Source organism: Phocoena sinus, chromosome 7, assembly GCF_008692025.1.
Source record: "Phocoena sinus isolate mPhoSin1 chromosome 7, mPhoSin1.pri, whole genome shotgun sequence".
Taxonomy (NCBI): domain Eukaryota; kingdom Metazoa; phylum Chordata; class Mammalia; order Artiodactyla; family Phocoenidae; genus Phocoena; species Phocoena sinus.
The window spans coordinates 57737794-57754411 of NC_045769.1; the positions used below are offsets into that span (position 1 = coordinate 57737794).

The following is a 16618-nucleotide window of genomic DNA, read 5'->3' on the forward strand; positions in this document are numbered from 1 at the left end:
CTGGGTGGCTACAGCACTGCCCGGTTTCATGGGCCAAACTCTGCCCGACATGGTTGATAGCAGAAGAGACTAGGTGGGTTTGGACAGAAAATCTGACCCAGGTGGACTCCTGGTTAAGCCAAGAGAAGCAGCTTGACCAAGGGCTGCGCAGGCCCTCTTACAAAAAGTCTACAGTCAGAAGTCATGGAGGCCAGGACTAAGGCGTAGAACCTGGTTGCAGGGTGTGTGTGTGGGTGTGTGTGTGTGCGCACGTGCATATGTGTGGGTTATAGCCTGAAATAGTATACATATAATTATTTTTAAAAGATATAAATAATCTAAAAAATTGGAAGGGCTGATGGAGATTTGGGGGGCATAGGCCTCTTTAAGACACACCTTGACATCACTGTGGCCCAAGTTTGGAGCTGTGGCTCAGCCATGGTCCTGGAGCCCAGATCTTGGAACACAAGCAGATTAAGGGGGAGTTGGGCACTCCTTGCCTCCTTTGCTGTTGCTCACTGGCCTTTTGCTTTCCCACCCTGTCCCAGCTTTCAAGAGACTGAAAAGAGGGTACTTGCCCTGGGGCTGTAGAAGAGAATGCTTGGCCTAGTGGGTGCGACTGATGGGTGGTGGTGGAGAAGGTGACTCCAGAAGGTGGAAAGTAGGGCCTGCTCTGTGGTAAGGCCTGAGCCTTCTGTAGGAGTCACAGATGTGCCTGTGTGGGTGTGAAGCCTCCCTTACCTGACATCTGCCCACTGAGGAGCTAGGGGCACTTTCCTCCTAGGTTTGGCCCTGAAGTCTACCTGTAGGAAGGGGCCAGACACTGAGACCCAAAGGAGTGGGGTCTATGAGGCCCACTACAGCAAAGGGAAAAGTCCCAGATCCATGTTATCCTGTGACGAAAACTCGTACTGTCTTCTCTGTACAATTCAAGGATTAGGTGAGTGAACCAGTCTCTTTCAGCTCTAAAAGTCTAGGCCTGATTACTGAACAGAAAAAGGATAGTGATGATAAGAACTCCTATTGAATGCTTGTTATTCAATATGTGGTCGAAACAGGTACTGAATGTTTGGCTTGTGCAAAAAAAAAATTTTAAGTGCTTAATCAGTGAGTTAATGTATGTAAAGTAGTTAGAATAGTGCTGGGCATATAGTAGTGCTACGTAAGTAAAAATTCCTCATAACAACACTTGAAGGTACTCTTATTATCCCTACTTTCTAAATGAGGAAACAAGCCCAGAGAATTTGCCCTACTTGCCTAAAGTCACACAGCAGGTAAGTGATAAAGATTTGAAAGAAGGCAGGTCTGTACCCAGAACCTACTCGCCTCTTGAAAAAATCTCCAAGTTAGCAAGGGATCAATGTCTCCTTCCCTATATGGGAGCAACTAGTCAGCTTATGGGATAGTGACATTAGAAAACCTAATTAAGAGGGAGCCCCCAAACCTAGGGGAATGGCTGTTGCTGAACGGTAGAGAGAACTTGGCCTCTGGAGACCAAAGAACCATAGAAGAACCAGAAGATACCCTTGGCCAGTTCTCAAACATAAGCGTACATCCTAACTGCCATGGTGGAGAGTGTTTACAAACTGCAGGTTCTGGACATTCTGATTCAGTAAGTATGGCATGAAACACAGGAACCTGCATTATAAACAAGAGGTTTGAATGCAGGCCTTCATTAAGAATCACTGCCCTAAAGTAGGGAAAAGAGGGAGGCAAAAGACTGTGCTGCCAGGAGGCAACGAGGCACAGAGGGGTTGGATCTGAGCCAGTCGTTTAAGTTGGGTGTCACAGCTGATGCAATACCCCGTGGAGCCCACCAAAGGCCTGAAATGGGCGCAATGGGGAAAGAAGAGTGTATGGGTGGTGTGGAAAAGGGGAGAGAGGAGCACCTGCGGTGTTCTCAAGCCGCACAGTCAGTGGGATTCACCCGGGATCTCAGAACCTCGAGGCAGGCCCGAGGGAGTCCCAGGGCGCAGGCCTTGTTCTAGGTGAGCCAGGGCGAGGCCTGTCAGCTTGAGGGAGGAGGGGCTGAACGCTCGGCTTTTCAAGGCTGCCGGTTCTAGGTACCAGGAACTACGGGAAACGAAAGTGGCAAGAACAGCAGCCCAAGTGAGGGGCCTGGTTGGGATTGGGCGCAGCTTGCCCCACCACCGGACCCTAACTCTTCCTGCTCTTAGGAGCCCAGCGCGCGAAAATCGCGCCCCCTTCGGGAAGGCAGAGGAACTGAGGTGGCCCGCCACCCCCGAAGCTGCCTTCTGGCTCCCGGGACTCTGGGCTGCCTCTGCTCGGGAAGCAGCCCCTGAGTGTAGGCGCAGCACCGGCAACTCTCCTCGCAGGCGGAAAACACTCTCCCAGCAGGCGGAGGCGGGGGCGGAGGCGGAGGGGCGGGGTCACGTGTCCTCCCCTCCCCCAGCCCGCTGGCGCCCGGGACATCTCCCGCGCCTCGGTAGCCCACAGGACGCTTGTCCTACAGCGCCTCCTCCTGGACAAGGCGCCAGACAGCAGAGCAGGGGGACTGCGCCAGCCCCGGAAACCCGACGCCCGGGCTTCTTCGCGCGGGCGGAGGTCTTCCCGCGCCAGAGGCTGCGAGCTGGTCCTCCTGTCCCCTGGGGCGGTCAGAAGGAGTTGAGAGGGCTCTGAGGCCGCCTCCCCCCGCAGCACTGACAACAAGCTCGCGGCCCAGGAGCGTGCATCCTCCATTATTAGGCGAGTCCAGGCGGGAAAGCCCTCCAGTTTGTCCGTTTATTTATTTATTGTTTGACCGCTCTCTGCTGAGCCAGTGGTCCCCACAGAGCCCTCGAACGTGCTGCGCTGGCGTAACAAGATCTGGGAATGGTCCGGCTGAAGGATTGGCCTGAAGTTTGGTGGTTTGAACAGGCGCCAAGAGGAAAGGCCTTTTCCCAAAGCAGAAACACCAGGCTGAAGAAAATCTATACACTTCCCCAAGGATCAGATATATATATACACATACACACACACACACACATATATATATACATATATATATATCTTCTTTTAAGGTGTTAAAAAATGTATGTGTGAGTGCTTATTTTAACACCTTGAAAGAAGATTTGGTTTCCTTTTGGCCACTAGCTCGCATTTGCAGACTGTTTCTAAAGTACAGATTTAAATTGGGGTGGGGTGGTGAGTCAAGATGATTGAAAATAACGTAGTCAAGGGCAAGATGTTTGACTATATTTAGTCTATATATTGGAATAAAGGAAAGATGAGTGGCGAATCCTGAGGGAGGAGTTGGAGAGATCGGGTTATATCTTCCTGCTCTGAGTCCACTCGCCCCCTCCCCCCTTCCGTGCTTTGCTGGTTGGATCCCCAGGCTGGGCTATTTCATTGCACATGCGCCGGACGCTGGGCAAGCGGGCAAGGCAGGCGCTTCGGGGCACTGAGCTGTGCGGTAGCTGTGCGCAGTGCTGGGCGGTGTGAGGCACCGCGCACTGCTTCTGCGCCTACCTGCAGAAGCGCTTGCACGCCCCATCTTATAGAGGCAGAAAACATACTTTTTCAGGAAAACCTGTGTTAAAAGCCTCAAACGTCCTTTCTGATCTGCAAGCCCTGTTGCGCCAAACCAGCAAAATCGCCATGTTGCCGGTGAACCCTCTCAAGGTTTTCGTTTGGATCAGCAGTTTCACATCTAGTGCACGCCTTCTCCCAAGTCGTTAATCAAGGCGGGGTGGGGGAGAACCACCTTACGTTCAGAGAGCACAACTTCTCCCTCAGTCTGCACAGCTATGAAGTCTAAGGGACCAGTTCCTAGAAAGAGGGTATCTATTCACACCAATTCCGGAAAAGTGGCCCTAAATTGGACTTAAATAGGAATTCCGAGTTCTTGGTGGCTTCTCCCCAGCTTCCGGTGCCCCCGCGTGCCCTGTCCGGCGGCCGCACTGCGGCAAGGCCGTAAATACCTCTAACAGCTGCCTGCCAGTCCAGAGTGAAATACTGTCTTTGTTCCTTCCCCTGCTTCTCGAGCTCGGAAAACAGAATTCTGGCGAAATATATTTATTTGGAGGAGCATCTGACAGGAAAATACGTTTGGTTTTCAGCCCTGGTGCTTGACCACATTTATAACAACGAGCTTTTTTCTGGTCCTCCCGGAGAGCCCAAGCCCAGCTCACTGCCTGACCTTAGACACTAAGGCCCGGACGTGCCACCGGCTCCCTGATGTACAAAGGGATAGAGGTTCGGCCCAAGGACGCTGAGAGTTACACTCCCCAACTTGTGAGGTCCTAGGGTCCAAGTGGTTTCTTTTTAGTTTCGTTTAATTTTTTAAAAATTGGGTTAACCGGGACAGTGGGGGCATTTCTGGCAGTGGCAAAAGCGTTAACTAGTTCCTCTTGGACTAAATGGCCTGCGTTCAAATGTGATTTGCAGATTATTTATTCCCTTAGATGCAATTGACCATTTAAGGTCTTAATGCAATTGACCATTTAAACTCTTAATGCTACCATGGGACTTACAAAGAGCCCCCTAGTCCTCCATATCTGCCCATGACGTCACCCTCTGCTGCGTAATCGGACCTGCAGCCCGCCCAGGTTCTCAGTCACTTGGGCGCGCTCAGCCATCGAACCCAGGGAAAGGTGACTGAAGCTCTGAACACAAGGGCTTGGCCATCATGGCCACAACTCATCCCCACCCCCACCGAGCTTTCAGGCAACCTAGGGGCTCCTTAGGCTCTGGAGTTGCCAGGGGAGGGCCTTGTGAGCCCCTGACCAGGGCCCTGCTTTTCAGTAGGTAATGCTCTAAACCAACATGAAAGAATGATCTCAGCAGTACCGTAATAGAGAAATATTTACAAAATACAGACGTTCCAGATTTAAAAATCACTGAGTTTCTAATTTGTTAGTGATCATAGTGATCCACAACAATTCTGCTAGACGTCAACTGACCACTAATCGTGGCCCTCCATTTTGAAACTCGCATGATTCCGTCGTTAATTACTAAAAATACCTTTCTACAAAGATGTCATTTATTGTTCAGAAATGCTTTTACGGCCAACACGGTTACACTGGAATATTTGGGAGAACATTAAAATGTTAGGGTTTTCCTCTGGGTGGTTGAAAAAACGATACTCCGCCGCGCGCAGGTCAACCTCATGCGCAATGCGGCAGATTGTCCCAAAGGTTTTAACATTTCACAACGTGTCCACGAGAGAATAGGCAATAGGATTTGAGAACTGCATCCTCAAGTGCCGTTCAAAATCCGTGGGAGAAAATAGCATTTTTTTCTGCAAACAATTTTCTTTCGACTCATAGATATTTTGGTCCAGTAATTTTGAAGTAGAGTTGGAAATGTTGCTATATAATATTTATTCGCAGGCAACACACACACACCACGACAGTACATTTAGAGAGCAAAATATCTACTCTTTTCCCAATCCGGCAAATAAGAAACACACGCGATGTCTGAACTTAGACATGCTTCGAATTTCTGAAATGTCTCTTGGTTTTTCCCCAAGACCTGAACCAGATTTTCTGATACTACTACCTCTCAAAACATGCATCCATTTTGTGGCATAGAATAATCCAAATTCACCTGACAGATTATTAGATGTGTGAGGAACCTTTCTTGAATTGTTACAAAAATTATCTAAGAACTAGAGAAGCAGTTAATATTTAAAATTCCATCTCATATACAAGGCCCAATAAACCATAAACCCTAGAAATTAGCATCACTCATCAAAGCCTAGGTTAACAAACCAAGCACATCCTGGATACACAGAATCCACCCCACCCCCAAGCTCCAACCCTCAAAACACACCTGTTAGCCTCCCAGGTACCTCTGACCACAGACAAACCGCAAAACACTGCTCTATACTACAGAGTGCCTTTAGTGACCCCCCAGCAAAGCTGACGCATCCAGGAAGCATCTGCACACTCTTCCCAGGGTAGGGACCGAGGGGCTCTCCGTCTATGCCGCTACCCACCTCCCATAACCTCCAGAGGAAATAGGGCTTCCCTTCGACTTCTGAGCTCATCTGGACCCCACCCGGGGCCCCAGGGGACGCCCGCTCAGAGATGGAGTGATCTGGGGCAGAGGGCGCAGGCAGCCACTCCCAGGTCCCGGGGAAGGGGAGGGGGTCGGGCAGGGATCTCCGAGCTGCCCAAACGGGGGGGGCGCCTCGAGCTTCTCGGTGGCAGCGCTGGGGGCGCGTGGAGGGGACGGCTCTTACCGGAGGTGCCGGGCTGGAGGCGGCGGTCGGCCGGGGCGGCTGCTGTAATCCACTAGGCGCTGCCGGGCTACGCGCGCTCTGCGCGGCAGGGACCCGCTCATTTTAGAGAAGGAGCCGCGTCGGAACCGCGCGGCTCGGTCACCCAGAGCAGGCCGGCTGCTCCCGGCGGGTGGTGTCGGCGCCGGCCGGGGCGCCGCGGATTCCTTCCGGGCTCTCCCGCCTGCCGGGCTCCCCACCGGCTCCGGGGGCGGCAGCGGCGCGACCGGGGCGAAGGAGCGGCGGGGCCAAGTTGGGCGCCGGGCGGGAGCCGAGACCGCCGCGGACCCCGCAATCCCACAGCCGGCGACTGGAGCCCACCTCTGCGGAGACAAAGGTTAGAAAAAGAGGGGGTGAGGCTCTAGGAAGGCAGAATGCGGGGGGAAATTCGCCTGGGAAATCAGGAAAAAGGCCGTGAAGGCGAGCGGAGCCTGCACATGACCAGCCGCAGCCAATGACGACCGCAAATAGGTCATAAAAAGGTCTATTACCAAGTTGTAAATTTTCTTCAAACAAAAAGGAATTTACTGCAATTCCTTGCGGATTTTGCACATACAGCTCGCAAGCGCCATGTTTTTCCTCTCTTTCTCTCTCCTCTTCCCTCTTCTGTTTTTCTCCTCTCCTTCCTCCCCCTCCTCCTCCTCCTCCTCCTCCTCCTCCTCCTCTTCCTCCCTCCCTCCCTCCCTCCTCTCCTCTTTCTTCCTCTAAGTCCCTCTCCACTGCTCTCTCTGCCTTTCTTGCCTTCACGGTTCCTTTTTCTAGGAATTCTTTTCCTTTTATTTTTATTTTTTTGGTGGTTTGGCTTGAGACCTCTGCTCATTGGGCGCTGTGTTACAGGGAGAATGAGTGCGGTGTGCTGCCCCCCGCGCTCACTTGGGGAGGTGATCCTGGCGGTCACCCCTCCAACTCTCCCCTCACTTGGTTTCCCCTCCCCTTACCTCACCAAAAGGCCGCTCTGAAAGAGGAGACAGGCACTTTCGGTTTTTGCCCCTCTCATCTCCAGGCAAGCCAGCCTGTCTGACCTTGCGCAGAAAACCTGGGCTCTGCAGGCCAAGAAAATGTGCTCTCCCCACACCAACCCTCTCCTACATAAATTGGGGTCCCTCCCATTTCTTCCAGTTTCTGCGGTAGAATTGCCAACCAGCTCAAAGGCTGGAAATGGTTTTATGTACTTGTCAACTTCTCCAAAATAATAGTTTGAACCCCCCATGCCTATCCTTTTTCTCAGCAGAAACATCTTCCTGAACAGTCCTGGGTTAGAGGAGAGGCAATATTTTTGGATTCCCTCTGAAACCCTTTGTTTAAGTCTCCCCTAAGTGCAATTCTCATTTACATGGAATTAATTGTAGCCCCTCTTCCCTTGCCCCCCAAATGTTTGTCCACTGAAAAGCCTGGTCAATGCAACATTGAAGAGGAGAGGGGCTCCATTTGTTTAGGAAAAAAGCAACTCCCCAGTTTCAGGCTTGGAAGAAAAAATAGTCCTTCTTCTTCAAAGGCAGGAGTCACATTCCCTTTGCACTTCTCATGGAAGCTGCCCCAGTGAACCCCAGATGGAAAGTAAATGTCCTTGGCTGGCTCCCCTCATCATTAATGCATGGGCATGGCCATCAGGCTTTAGAACCTGCCTGTTAAGAGGTAACCTCTCACCCCCCCATCCTTTCAAGGACACTGTCTTTGGATTTCTAGTAATACGTTTATAAACATTTGCATTGGATGTCTATTTGAAAGTTCTCTATTAACATCCTCACACCCAGTAAGTACCTAAGTGGACGTGGACTTAAGCAGGAAGCACGCAGCACCCTCTGGAGCAGGCCATTTGTATCCCTTGAAAAAGCTCCGATGACCTTGGATGTTTTTGATTAAAGTACTTCTGTTGCCACGTGTCAGCAAAAGTCATATTCTTTCTAGAAAAAGTCAGTGGGCTCCAACTTTTCTGGAGGTAACCATAGCAGCAGCCAGGGTCCATTAAAATGTTTTCTCTCTTCCCCTGTTCACCACCAGATAGATGCTCGAGGATTCAGCAAACACTGGGGAAGCAGAGGACAGAGGTTTGGTCGTGAAATAGCAACACCTTCTGCACTGAAGAATAATTAAACAATATTTTTAATTATACAGGAAAATCAAGCGCGTTGTTGGACGCTCCCAAGCTAGAGCACTTTACACTGGTCTGTATGTGTGGAACTGAACAGAGCTTGTTCAATTCTGAAATATTCTGAGAAATTACTTCAATTGTCAATTTTCCTCTACCCAAATAAAGGCGGAGCTTTATGACCCTCCTTTTCAGCTGAGGGAAGGAGGGCTGGGAAAAGACTCCGCATTTTTTAAAAAGCAGCCATATTTGCACTTCTCCCCACTGTGCAGCCTCTAAGCCATGTGCTGGGCTTTGTGGAATCTCACAAAATGGGAGCCCCTGAACTGACTTTTCTCTAGGAACCATTGAGACCCACACCCTCTTTTGTGTGTTTCTGGTCCACGCAAACAGAGAACCTAAATCACTTCGGACTCTTGGTTTTTTCATCCAGTGTTAACATTGGAGGGTCCGATCTTTCTGTAAACGGTTTACAAACCTCTCTAAGCAGACTCTGTAAGCAGTCCAGAGCACCAGAGTGTCGGCTGTTTGCAAAGGGTTCTCTGAAGGTTTATGCAAATTGCTGCAGCAAAAATGTTGGTTTGCTTATTTGGCAAACCCTCGGATGTTTTCAGATTTGAGCCAATTAGAAGGGCACCTCCTGCACTCGTCATTGCGAGTTGTCTGCATGAAACACTGTGATGGGGGTTTCTAGCCACTGGAAGAAAGAAGGTGGTGAGTGTGTGTGATTTGTAATTCCACAAGCCCTTTATTTGGAGACAAAACTATGCTTTTCCTAGCTACAAAAGGAAGCATATATACCTACATTTATTACCAACACTTTCTACACATGACTAATCTACGTATATGTACAAATACACCAAATATATACCAAAAATACCAAATTTGTAAATGTACAAATACGCTCAAATGTACTAATTATGCAACAGCCTTTTTCCTTACATGAGCTACCAGTTTACCATGGGTCAGGGGGCCGATGGGGCCAGAAGGTACAACACTTTCAGAGAAGCACAAAGTGGAGAGGAAATAAGAACATTTTTACCTCCCTTCCTTCACTGATTTCCACATATATCCATGCACCAGGTCCCACACCATACAGAGAGTCTTGCCCATATCGATGGCTCTAAAAATGATTTGGGGGGAGCATTGTTGTGTAGGAGAGAGCGAATTTTGCTAATAGAGGAGTCCCTTAAATGGAGGGCAGCTGGAGCTCAGCCAGCACCAGTCTCTAGCCAGCTTACTCCCACCCTCTCCCCAGCCAGGCTGTTCCCTAGCCATGCTTTCAGGCACTTGGTATACTTGCTCTAAACCAGTCAACAGCAGAGTCTCAGGCAACACACAGAGCAAAATGTTTCCAAATGCAGCATTCACGTTTGCAGCTGTCTCCTCTCGTGCACCACCCTTGATTTAAAATTGTCTTTCCTGGCTCAGGTCAGCGAATGCCACAGCCATGGCCTCTTCCCTGGATAGAAAGCCAGGTGGTGCTTCGCCTCTTGCCGAACCAGTGCCAACATCTCCCTGGTCCTTGAAACAGCAGGCAGACAGCTCACCAATGCCTGAGGGGGTGATACAGGCCTAAAACTACAGGATTCCAGTTTCTTACCTGTGCAATAAAAGCCACTCTGGAAATTAAAATGTACCTCTTTAAAAATATACAGGCATCTAGAAGAAGAAGAGAATTCTTCAATGCCTACCTGATAAAGGTGCTTTCCCTTTTGGGGGGAGAAATGTTAGCTTACTTGAATTTCTCCTCTTCCCTCCCGCCCCTCTTACCCCTCCTCTTCCCTCATAAAATGGCAGCTGTAGGAGCAGCCTCAAATAGAAAATGGGTATCTTGTTAATAACAGATCCCAAACCCCAGCATCAGCGCCAGCTCAGTGGAATAAGCTGTGGTGTAACCTGGACTCTGGGTTGTTCCCCACTGGACCTATGACTCCAGTCCTTTGCGAAGTTCAAAGCTTTCCAAGTATCTTATCAAGGTTATTTAGAGCAAGATGAAGCTGGGATAGCCTGGCCAGCCCTCTCTGGAATGAAAGAGAGGCCCCCCTCCTTGCACTGATTTATTTATTTTTACAGCAAGGGTGCACATACCCCCCCTTTTAAAAAATCAAGTAGATGCTTTAGCAGGATGTTGCCTTCACGTGAGCCCAGGCGATTGTTCCTGACTCAGGAAAAGGGTTATTAACGGCGCTCAAAGACACTAGCTCTAGAAAAAGATTCATTTCTTTTATTAAAGAGCTAGCTATGTTCTGCAGCGGTTGTTTACACTCGGATTTTTCTGCGTTTGCTCTCAAGGATTGTTTCAAATAGGTGAGGCCAACCTGGAGAACAGCAGAGGACGTACCAACCGACATCTGAGACGTGCACAGCAAGTTGGCTCACAATGGGCGTGCAAACAGAGCGAAGGGAATACAAATAAATATGGCACCTCCTCAAAAAAACGGAATCACAGCGGCGGCCACAGCACAGAGACCTAGCAATTTCAGGCAATACCAAGCACAGTTCAAAACGAAAGCAAGTTCAGAAACAAGAGGCATTCCACAAGGCGACTTGCCAAAGTAAAAAGTATATGAGTGAAAAGTTATAATTGGCTTTTCAAGTATTCATTCACTCTAGATGATTAAATTGCCATAATTTGTATAAACTATAGAAAATGATTAAATGTCAACTTTGACATTGTCCTGAAACTTCTGTCACTGGCCCAACATTTTCCCCAAGTTTAAGGAAGCTGCAGAGCCAGGACTACACATTACACTCTTCAGCTAACATGTGCTTTTTGAATATTTGGCCCAGACTTTTTCCCAGAGATATTACATTTACAAAATACTCAAAGAAACTTTTAGGAGTAAACAAAAGGCACCCGAACCATTCATTATAAAAGTAGAAAGAAAAATATAAATAATACATTTTAATCAAATAATATAAAGTAAATATTCTGCAGGCATAATTTTTTTTAAAAAATTAATAGACTTCTTTTAATTTACTCACCATAAAGAAAAAATTTTAAATGTTCAAGTGCACTTGTTTGATTAATAAAGCATTTTATATTCAATTGTTTAGTGCTAAACATTAGGAAGTTTACGTTGTTGAGGCAAAATCACCAGCTCAGCCATTAAAAACTACCATTATAAAAATATAGCTACAAGGTCAGAATCAAATTACTCTTACATAGGACAGCTCAAGGGCTGTTCCCGTACGACACTAGAAACTTTTTTTAAACACCCAAATCCCTCTCAAAGCGCAGAAACCTCAAGAGCAGTGACATGAAGGTAGCTTGAAATACAGGTAAAGTCCTTTCCAACAAAGAAAATAGGTGGTGTTCACCAGCATATGCTGATCATTAGTTTCAATAATCTGCGGTAAAATTTTAAAAGTGGAAGTTAATTTGTCGGGCCTTCGGCTCGGTCTTCCTCCAGCTCTTGGGCTTCCTTTTTCGTTTCCCCATCCTTCACCTCCTGTCGGGAAACCGGGAATTTGTCCTTGTTGTTCTCCTTTTTCCATTTCATTCTCCTGTTCTGGAACCAGATTTTTACCTGTCTCTCGGTGAGGGCCAAGGCGTGGGAAACCTCGATTCTTCTCTTCCTGGTCAGATAAGGGTTAAAAAGGAATTCCTTTTCCAGCTCTAGGGTTTGGAATCGACTGTAGGTTTGTCTTCCCCTTCGTCTACCAGGAGCTGCTGATTAAATCAAACAGAAAAAAAAGGAAAATAAATGTTTTAAAAATGTAATGGTGCATCTGCAGGTTGCTGAAGGTTTCTGGAACGGGTCTAAGGAGTGAAATATACACAACTCTCCTTAGGTCTGATATATATATAGGATGGGCAGTCAAGAGGGGCAGAGAAAACGTCTTCGCAATCATTCTGTCCCCATCGTCTTTACATGGTTTCCACTTAAAATAAAAAAGTTTATCTTACTTTATAAGAGTCACTGTAAGCTACACAAAAAGGAAAAGGAGAGGGAGAGGAAAAGGGAGTTTTAAAGCTAGAACGTGAGATGAAAGCAGATTTCTCCCCCTCTGCCCGCTTAAAAAAAAAAAGCATCCCAACCTTGTGGTCTCATCCAGGGAAACATTTGAGAAGGAGACGAGCTCTGATTTAAGTGGTCTGGGTCCTCGCCAATATTACCACTGGACGATTTACAGTCAGGATATTGTACCAGCTCGGCCTCTTGCTGGGTCGTAAAAATCGGCTGTCTCTGTAAGTTATCGTATCCGTAAAACTTCGCGGGCTCCCGGTGACAGGCAATCCCGCCGCAGGGGGGAGGCGGCGGCGGCGGAGGGGGGGCGGCCTGGTAGGCTGCGGCCGGGCTGCCCCCTCCGGGGTGGAAGTACTCCTGGCCGGGACCGGGGCCGCCCCCACCACCGCAAGCCGGCCCGGCAGGCGGCGGCGACGGGTGCGGGTGCGGGTGCGCGTGCGCCTGCGGGGGCGCGTGCGGGAAGCCGGCGGCGCTGTTGCCATAGAGCTGCAAGGCGGCGGCGGCGGCGGCGGCGGCGGCGTGGCGGCCGCCGACCTCTGGCGCGAAGTGACAGTCGTAGTAAGTGGGATTGATGGCCTCGCCCGCCGCCTTGTACTTGGAGTACAGCGGGTTCACGAAGTACGAGCTCATCGGGGCGGCGGCGGCCGGGGGCCGAGGAAGGGCGGCCCCGGGCGGGCGGGCGGCGCGGAGCAGGCAGGGAACGCGCCTCAGCGCGACCGCACTGCCGCGGGGGCCTCTGGGGCGGCTGCTGGCGCCGCTGGGGCCGCCGGGCTACGTTGCTGCTGCCACCCGCCCGCCCTCGCGTCGCCTCTGAGGCCGGGTAGCCGCGGGCCCTCGGCTAATGGGCGCTCATGCTCCGCTCTCGCGCCCGCCGCCTCTACCTCGTGCCGCCTCCCTGGCGGGTCGCGGGGCCTCACCCAGTCCCCGCGTTCCACCGCCCGCCCGGCCTCTCCCGGCGCGCGCCGGCTCGGCCTCAATAAAATCGCCGACGCCCCGGGTGACCTGCCCCGCTGCCTCCACTGTTTCCTCTCAGGCACCAGGCAGCCCTGCAGGAGCGCACCGGACAAGAAAAAAAGTACGCCCGGCCCACGGGGACACTCTTTGGCTTCGGTTTACAAACCCCCGCTCTGGAGGGAAAAGGAAAAAAACACCCTCTGCCCGCCGCCACCTCTCACCTCGCCCCCCCCCGCAGCCCCCTCCCACCGCTCTCGCCGCCGCTGCCGAGGCTGCCACCCCGGTGCGCCCCGGCAAGGCATTTTCGCACCAAGCCACTGCTCAGAGACGGAGCGAGATGGACGCGAGATAACCGCGCGGAGGGATCCGTGCAGAGGCGACACTGTTGCACACGATGGACGCCTCACAGTGGCTGGGAGATGCCTCCGCCGGCCTTAAAGGGGGCCCATAAAGCCGCACTGCCAAGGGCTCGCCGTGCCCCCGGGGGCCGAGGGAATGCGAGCCACGGCCGGCGGGGCGGGGGCGCAGCAGAGCCTTACACTTGGCGGGGAGGGAGGCAGGGAGGACACTCCCAGGAGGCTGTGGAGCAAATGACTCCCTCCCCGGTCCCCTGTAGCAGCCCTTCAGAGGCTGGCTGTGGCTTTTGCGCCTTTGGACACGAGGGCGCAGCCCAGGGAACGAGGGCAAGCCGTGTAGAAGATCCGGACCGAACATTTGCGTTAGGTCCTATCCAAGTAATTTGATTAAAGGCCACAAGGGTGACCCCCCAATACCTTGCATTATCAAAGCGAATCTAAGCCCTTCTTTTCCAGCCGAGCGGGCCTTGTGGAAATGAGATGTACATTTACCCTTGAAGCACTGCACGCCTGGCTGAGGCTCCCAGGTTAATTGATATTTAATGGAAATCATGCCCATGAATATAGTTTCCATCATTTCACCCTCGATAGACGTCAGTACCAGGCGCAGGGGGGAGGCTGAAGAATGTGGCGGGGCGGGGGGGGGGAACATTAGCATTGCTGAGGGAGTAAATAGAAAAGCAGACAGAAATGTTCCAAGGCGGGAAGGGAGGACTCACGCTGAGGTGGGTGGTATTTCCCCGGGCGAGACGCACGACTCCCGGGTCTCAGCCCCTGCGCGGAACGGACCTGGGCAGGCGGTGGCCCCGGGCGGAGCACGGGGGACCGACGCCCGCGAGTCCGCCCAAGGAGCCTCCGGGCCGGCGTTCGGATCGCGCCGGTTCCAAGCAGCTGCAGGCGGTGCGCGTCTTCTGAAGATTCTAGTTCATCCAACAAGCCGGTGAAGTTACCGCCGAGAGCGGGTGCCGGGCTCAGCTTTAAAAGTTACCGATCTTTCCAAAAGAAAAAAAAAGAAAAAGCTCGCTCTAGCTTATGAGCGATGAGGAAGAGGAACGTCCCGTGTCATGTGGGGAAATCGAGTGTGAATCGGCAAAATATTCCTGATTTTAGAAACTCGCTTTGAAGCCGCTTAGCATTACACCACCGTTCACCTTCTCTTCTCCGCATCTCCCGCTCCCCCCTCCCGTTTTCATGTCCAATAAATGTAATAGGTCTCTACATTTGAGTGCGTTTTCCTTTGCCTATTCTGCCTTTTTCGTGGGTTCTTTGGGTGACCCTTTTCCTTGGGATGATCCATTGTTGTTGAGGGCGGCAGGCCCACCGGCCTTGGGAACCGACCTCAGAAACACTCCCGAGCCCACCGAGGAAGCTCCAGCTAAAGCTAAAACACACCTCCCCGGCTTTTCACGCCAAATGCGAACGTCTAGAACCCCCAGACGGCTCCCAAAGGTGCAGCAGGCGAGTGATTTCAACTACCCCTCTCTCCTTGTGGGGTGGCCCAGCTTGTGAGTGAGCTCCTGAGGTCAGTCCGAGTGGACTGAATATCATATTTTGCAAATGGAGAAAATAAGGTCGAGATGGAAAGGCATAACAAGATAACGTTTAAGACTCAATTGTTTCTACAGGGAATAGCTGAAAATGGTTAAGGTAAACGGATTTCTAATGAATCAAATAATAAAGGCATGCTTTGTTTAACTTTTAAATTAGCAGGAAGTGCAAGGAGGCTTTTGTTGGAGGCATGGTGACAGGTAAGGGTTTCTTGTTGTTTTCTGCCAGTTATCGCCAGGTAAAATTTCCTTTAAATCCGAAGGCGAACGAACTGATTCTGACAGTTAACGATTTGTACTCCAACCTTGCAAGTACCCAATTAAAAGAGTATCATTTTCAATAAAGCCTTGGAATGCAATTGTGCCTTTTTATTTCACTGTTTGGCGTGTGTGCGTGTGCGTGTTTAAACCCTCGATAGTGGGTTTTGGAATGGAATGGGGGGAAAAGAAGAACGAGCCTAGATCTCAATAATACAAGGCACCTTCTAGAACTTTGTGATTCCTGGGGCGGGAGGGCGGGGAGCGAAAAAGAAACACTACAGAATTCATTTCTACGCATTCTGGCCTAATTAAGAAAACATTATAACACAACATTTCCTCCTGGGACAAAACACTTAGTTTTTTGGGTTTTTTTTTCCTTCAAGCATTCTGTTTGTAATCTGAATGGGAACAGAGTGCGATTAACTTCGTAAATAAAGATGTATGCTTTTACACATTTCTGTTCTGATACAATGCATTGACTTACCATAATGTTTTATAGTTTCAGCTGTGCCGTAGTCCAAATTTTCTGAAATCCTAAGCCAAAATTTTATAAGTAACAAACCCTTCCGGAGAATTTAACAGTGCACATTGCTTCTTTTTGCTTAAATTTATCCTAATTTGGAATTTAAAATAAGATTTTGAGTATCTTTAATCAAAACCTTCCGCCGCAACGCCAGCTTTACTATCACAAAGTGGAGCAACGGCGCTCTCTAGTGGCCAAATGCCATCTCTGGCCGACGGAGCTTAACTTCTCTTTATTCGACACAAACCATTTCCAATCTTGTTCTTTAGTTTGACTGGGGCTTGGATCACTGACACTAATAATGCTTCATCCCTTTGTCGACGAGTCAAGTGCAGCAAACAGGGGCTCCTGAATGCCAAAGATATTTGGGCTCCCAAGAGCTTCCAGTAGTGTCTTTTTCAAAAGCTTCCAGCCCTTCTTTTGCCAGACACAGTAAGTCCCCATTCTGTAATCGCCCACAATTATAGGATGGGCTAGATTTTTAAAAATCACAACTTTCTGAATATCAACTGCAACAGGCCTGTTTTTTCCCCCAATGGAGCCAGGGACTTCAAAAACTAAGAAATTATAGAAGTTACATTTGTTAATTTTTTTCTTTTAAAGCCGTTACACTTAGCATTAAATCGTGAATATTTGCTTCTTTAACTTTGTAATTTTAATGTTTCAGGCCCATTTCACTGGACAATGGAGGGGGGATAGAAGTCAAATTAAAAGC

At 49.9% G+C, this 16618-nt stretch overlaps 1 protein-coding gene across 2 annotated transcripts; it reads right to left on the reverse strand.

The window, feature by feature from the left end:
- Positions 1 to 10493: 10493 nt before the first annotated feature.
- Positions 10494 to 13791, reverse strand: HOXD8 (homeobox D8). Of its 2 annotated transcripts, none has more exons than XM_032637021.1 (2): positions 12334 to 13791; positions 10494 to 11961 (listed from the first exon to the last, which is right to left on the reverse strand). In XM_032637021.1, the coding sequence occupies exons 1-2, from the start codon at positions 12890 to 12892 to the stop codon at positions 11669 to 11671; spliced, it is 852 nt and encodes a 283-aa protein (XP_032492912.1). In that variant the 5' UTR covers positions 12893 to 13791; the 3' UTR covers positions 10494 to 11668. The 2 variants fall into 2 exon arrangements, with proteins under 2 accessions (XP_032492912.1, XP_032492911.1); XM_032637020.1 differs by having other exon boundaries at positions 10494 to 11964; positions 12334 to 13451.
- Positions 13792 to 16618: the final 2827 nt, after the last annotated feature.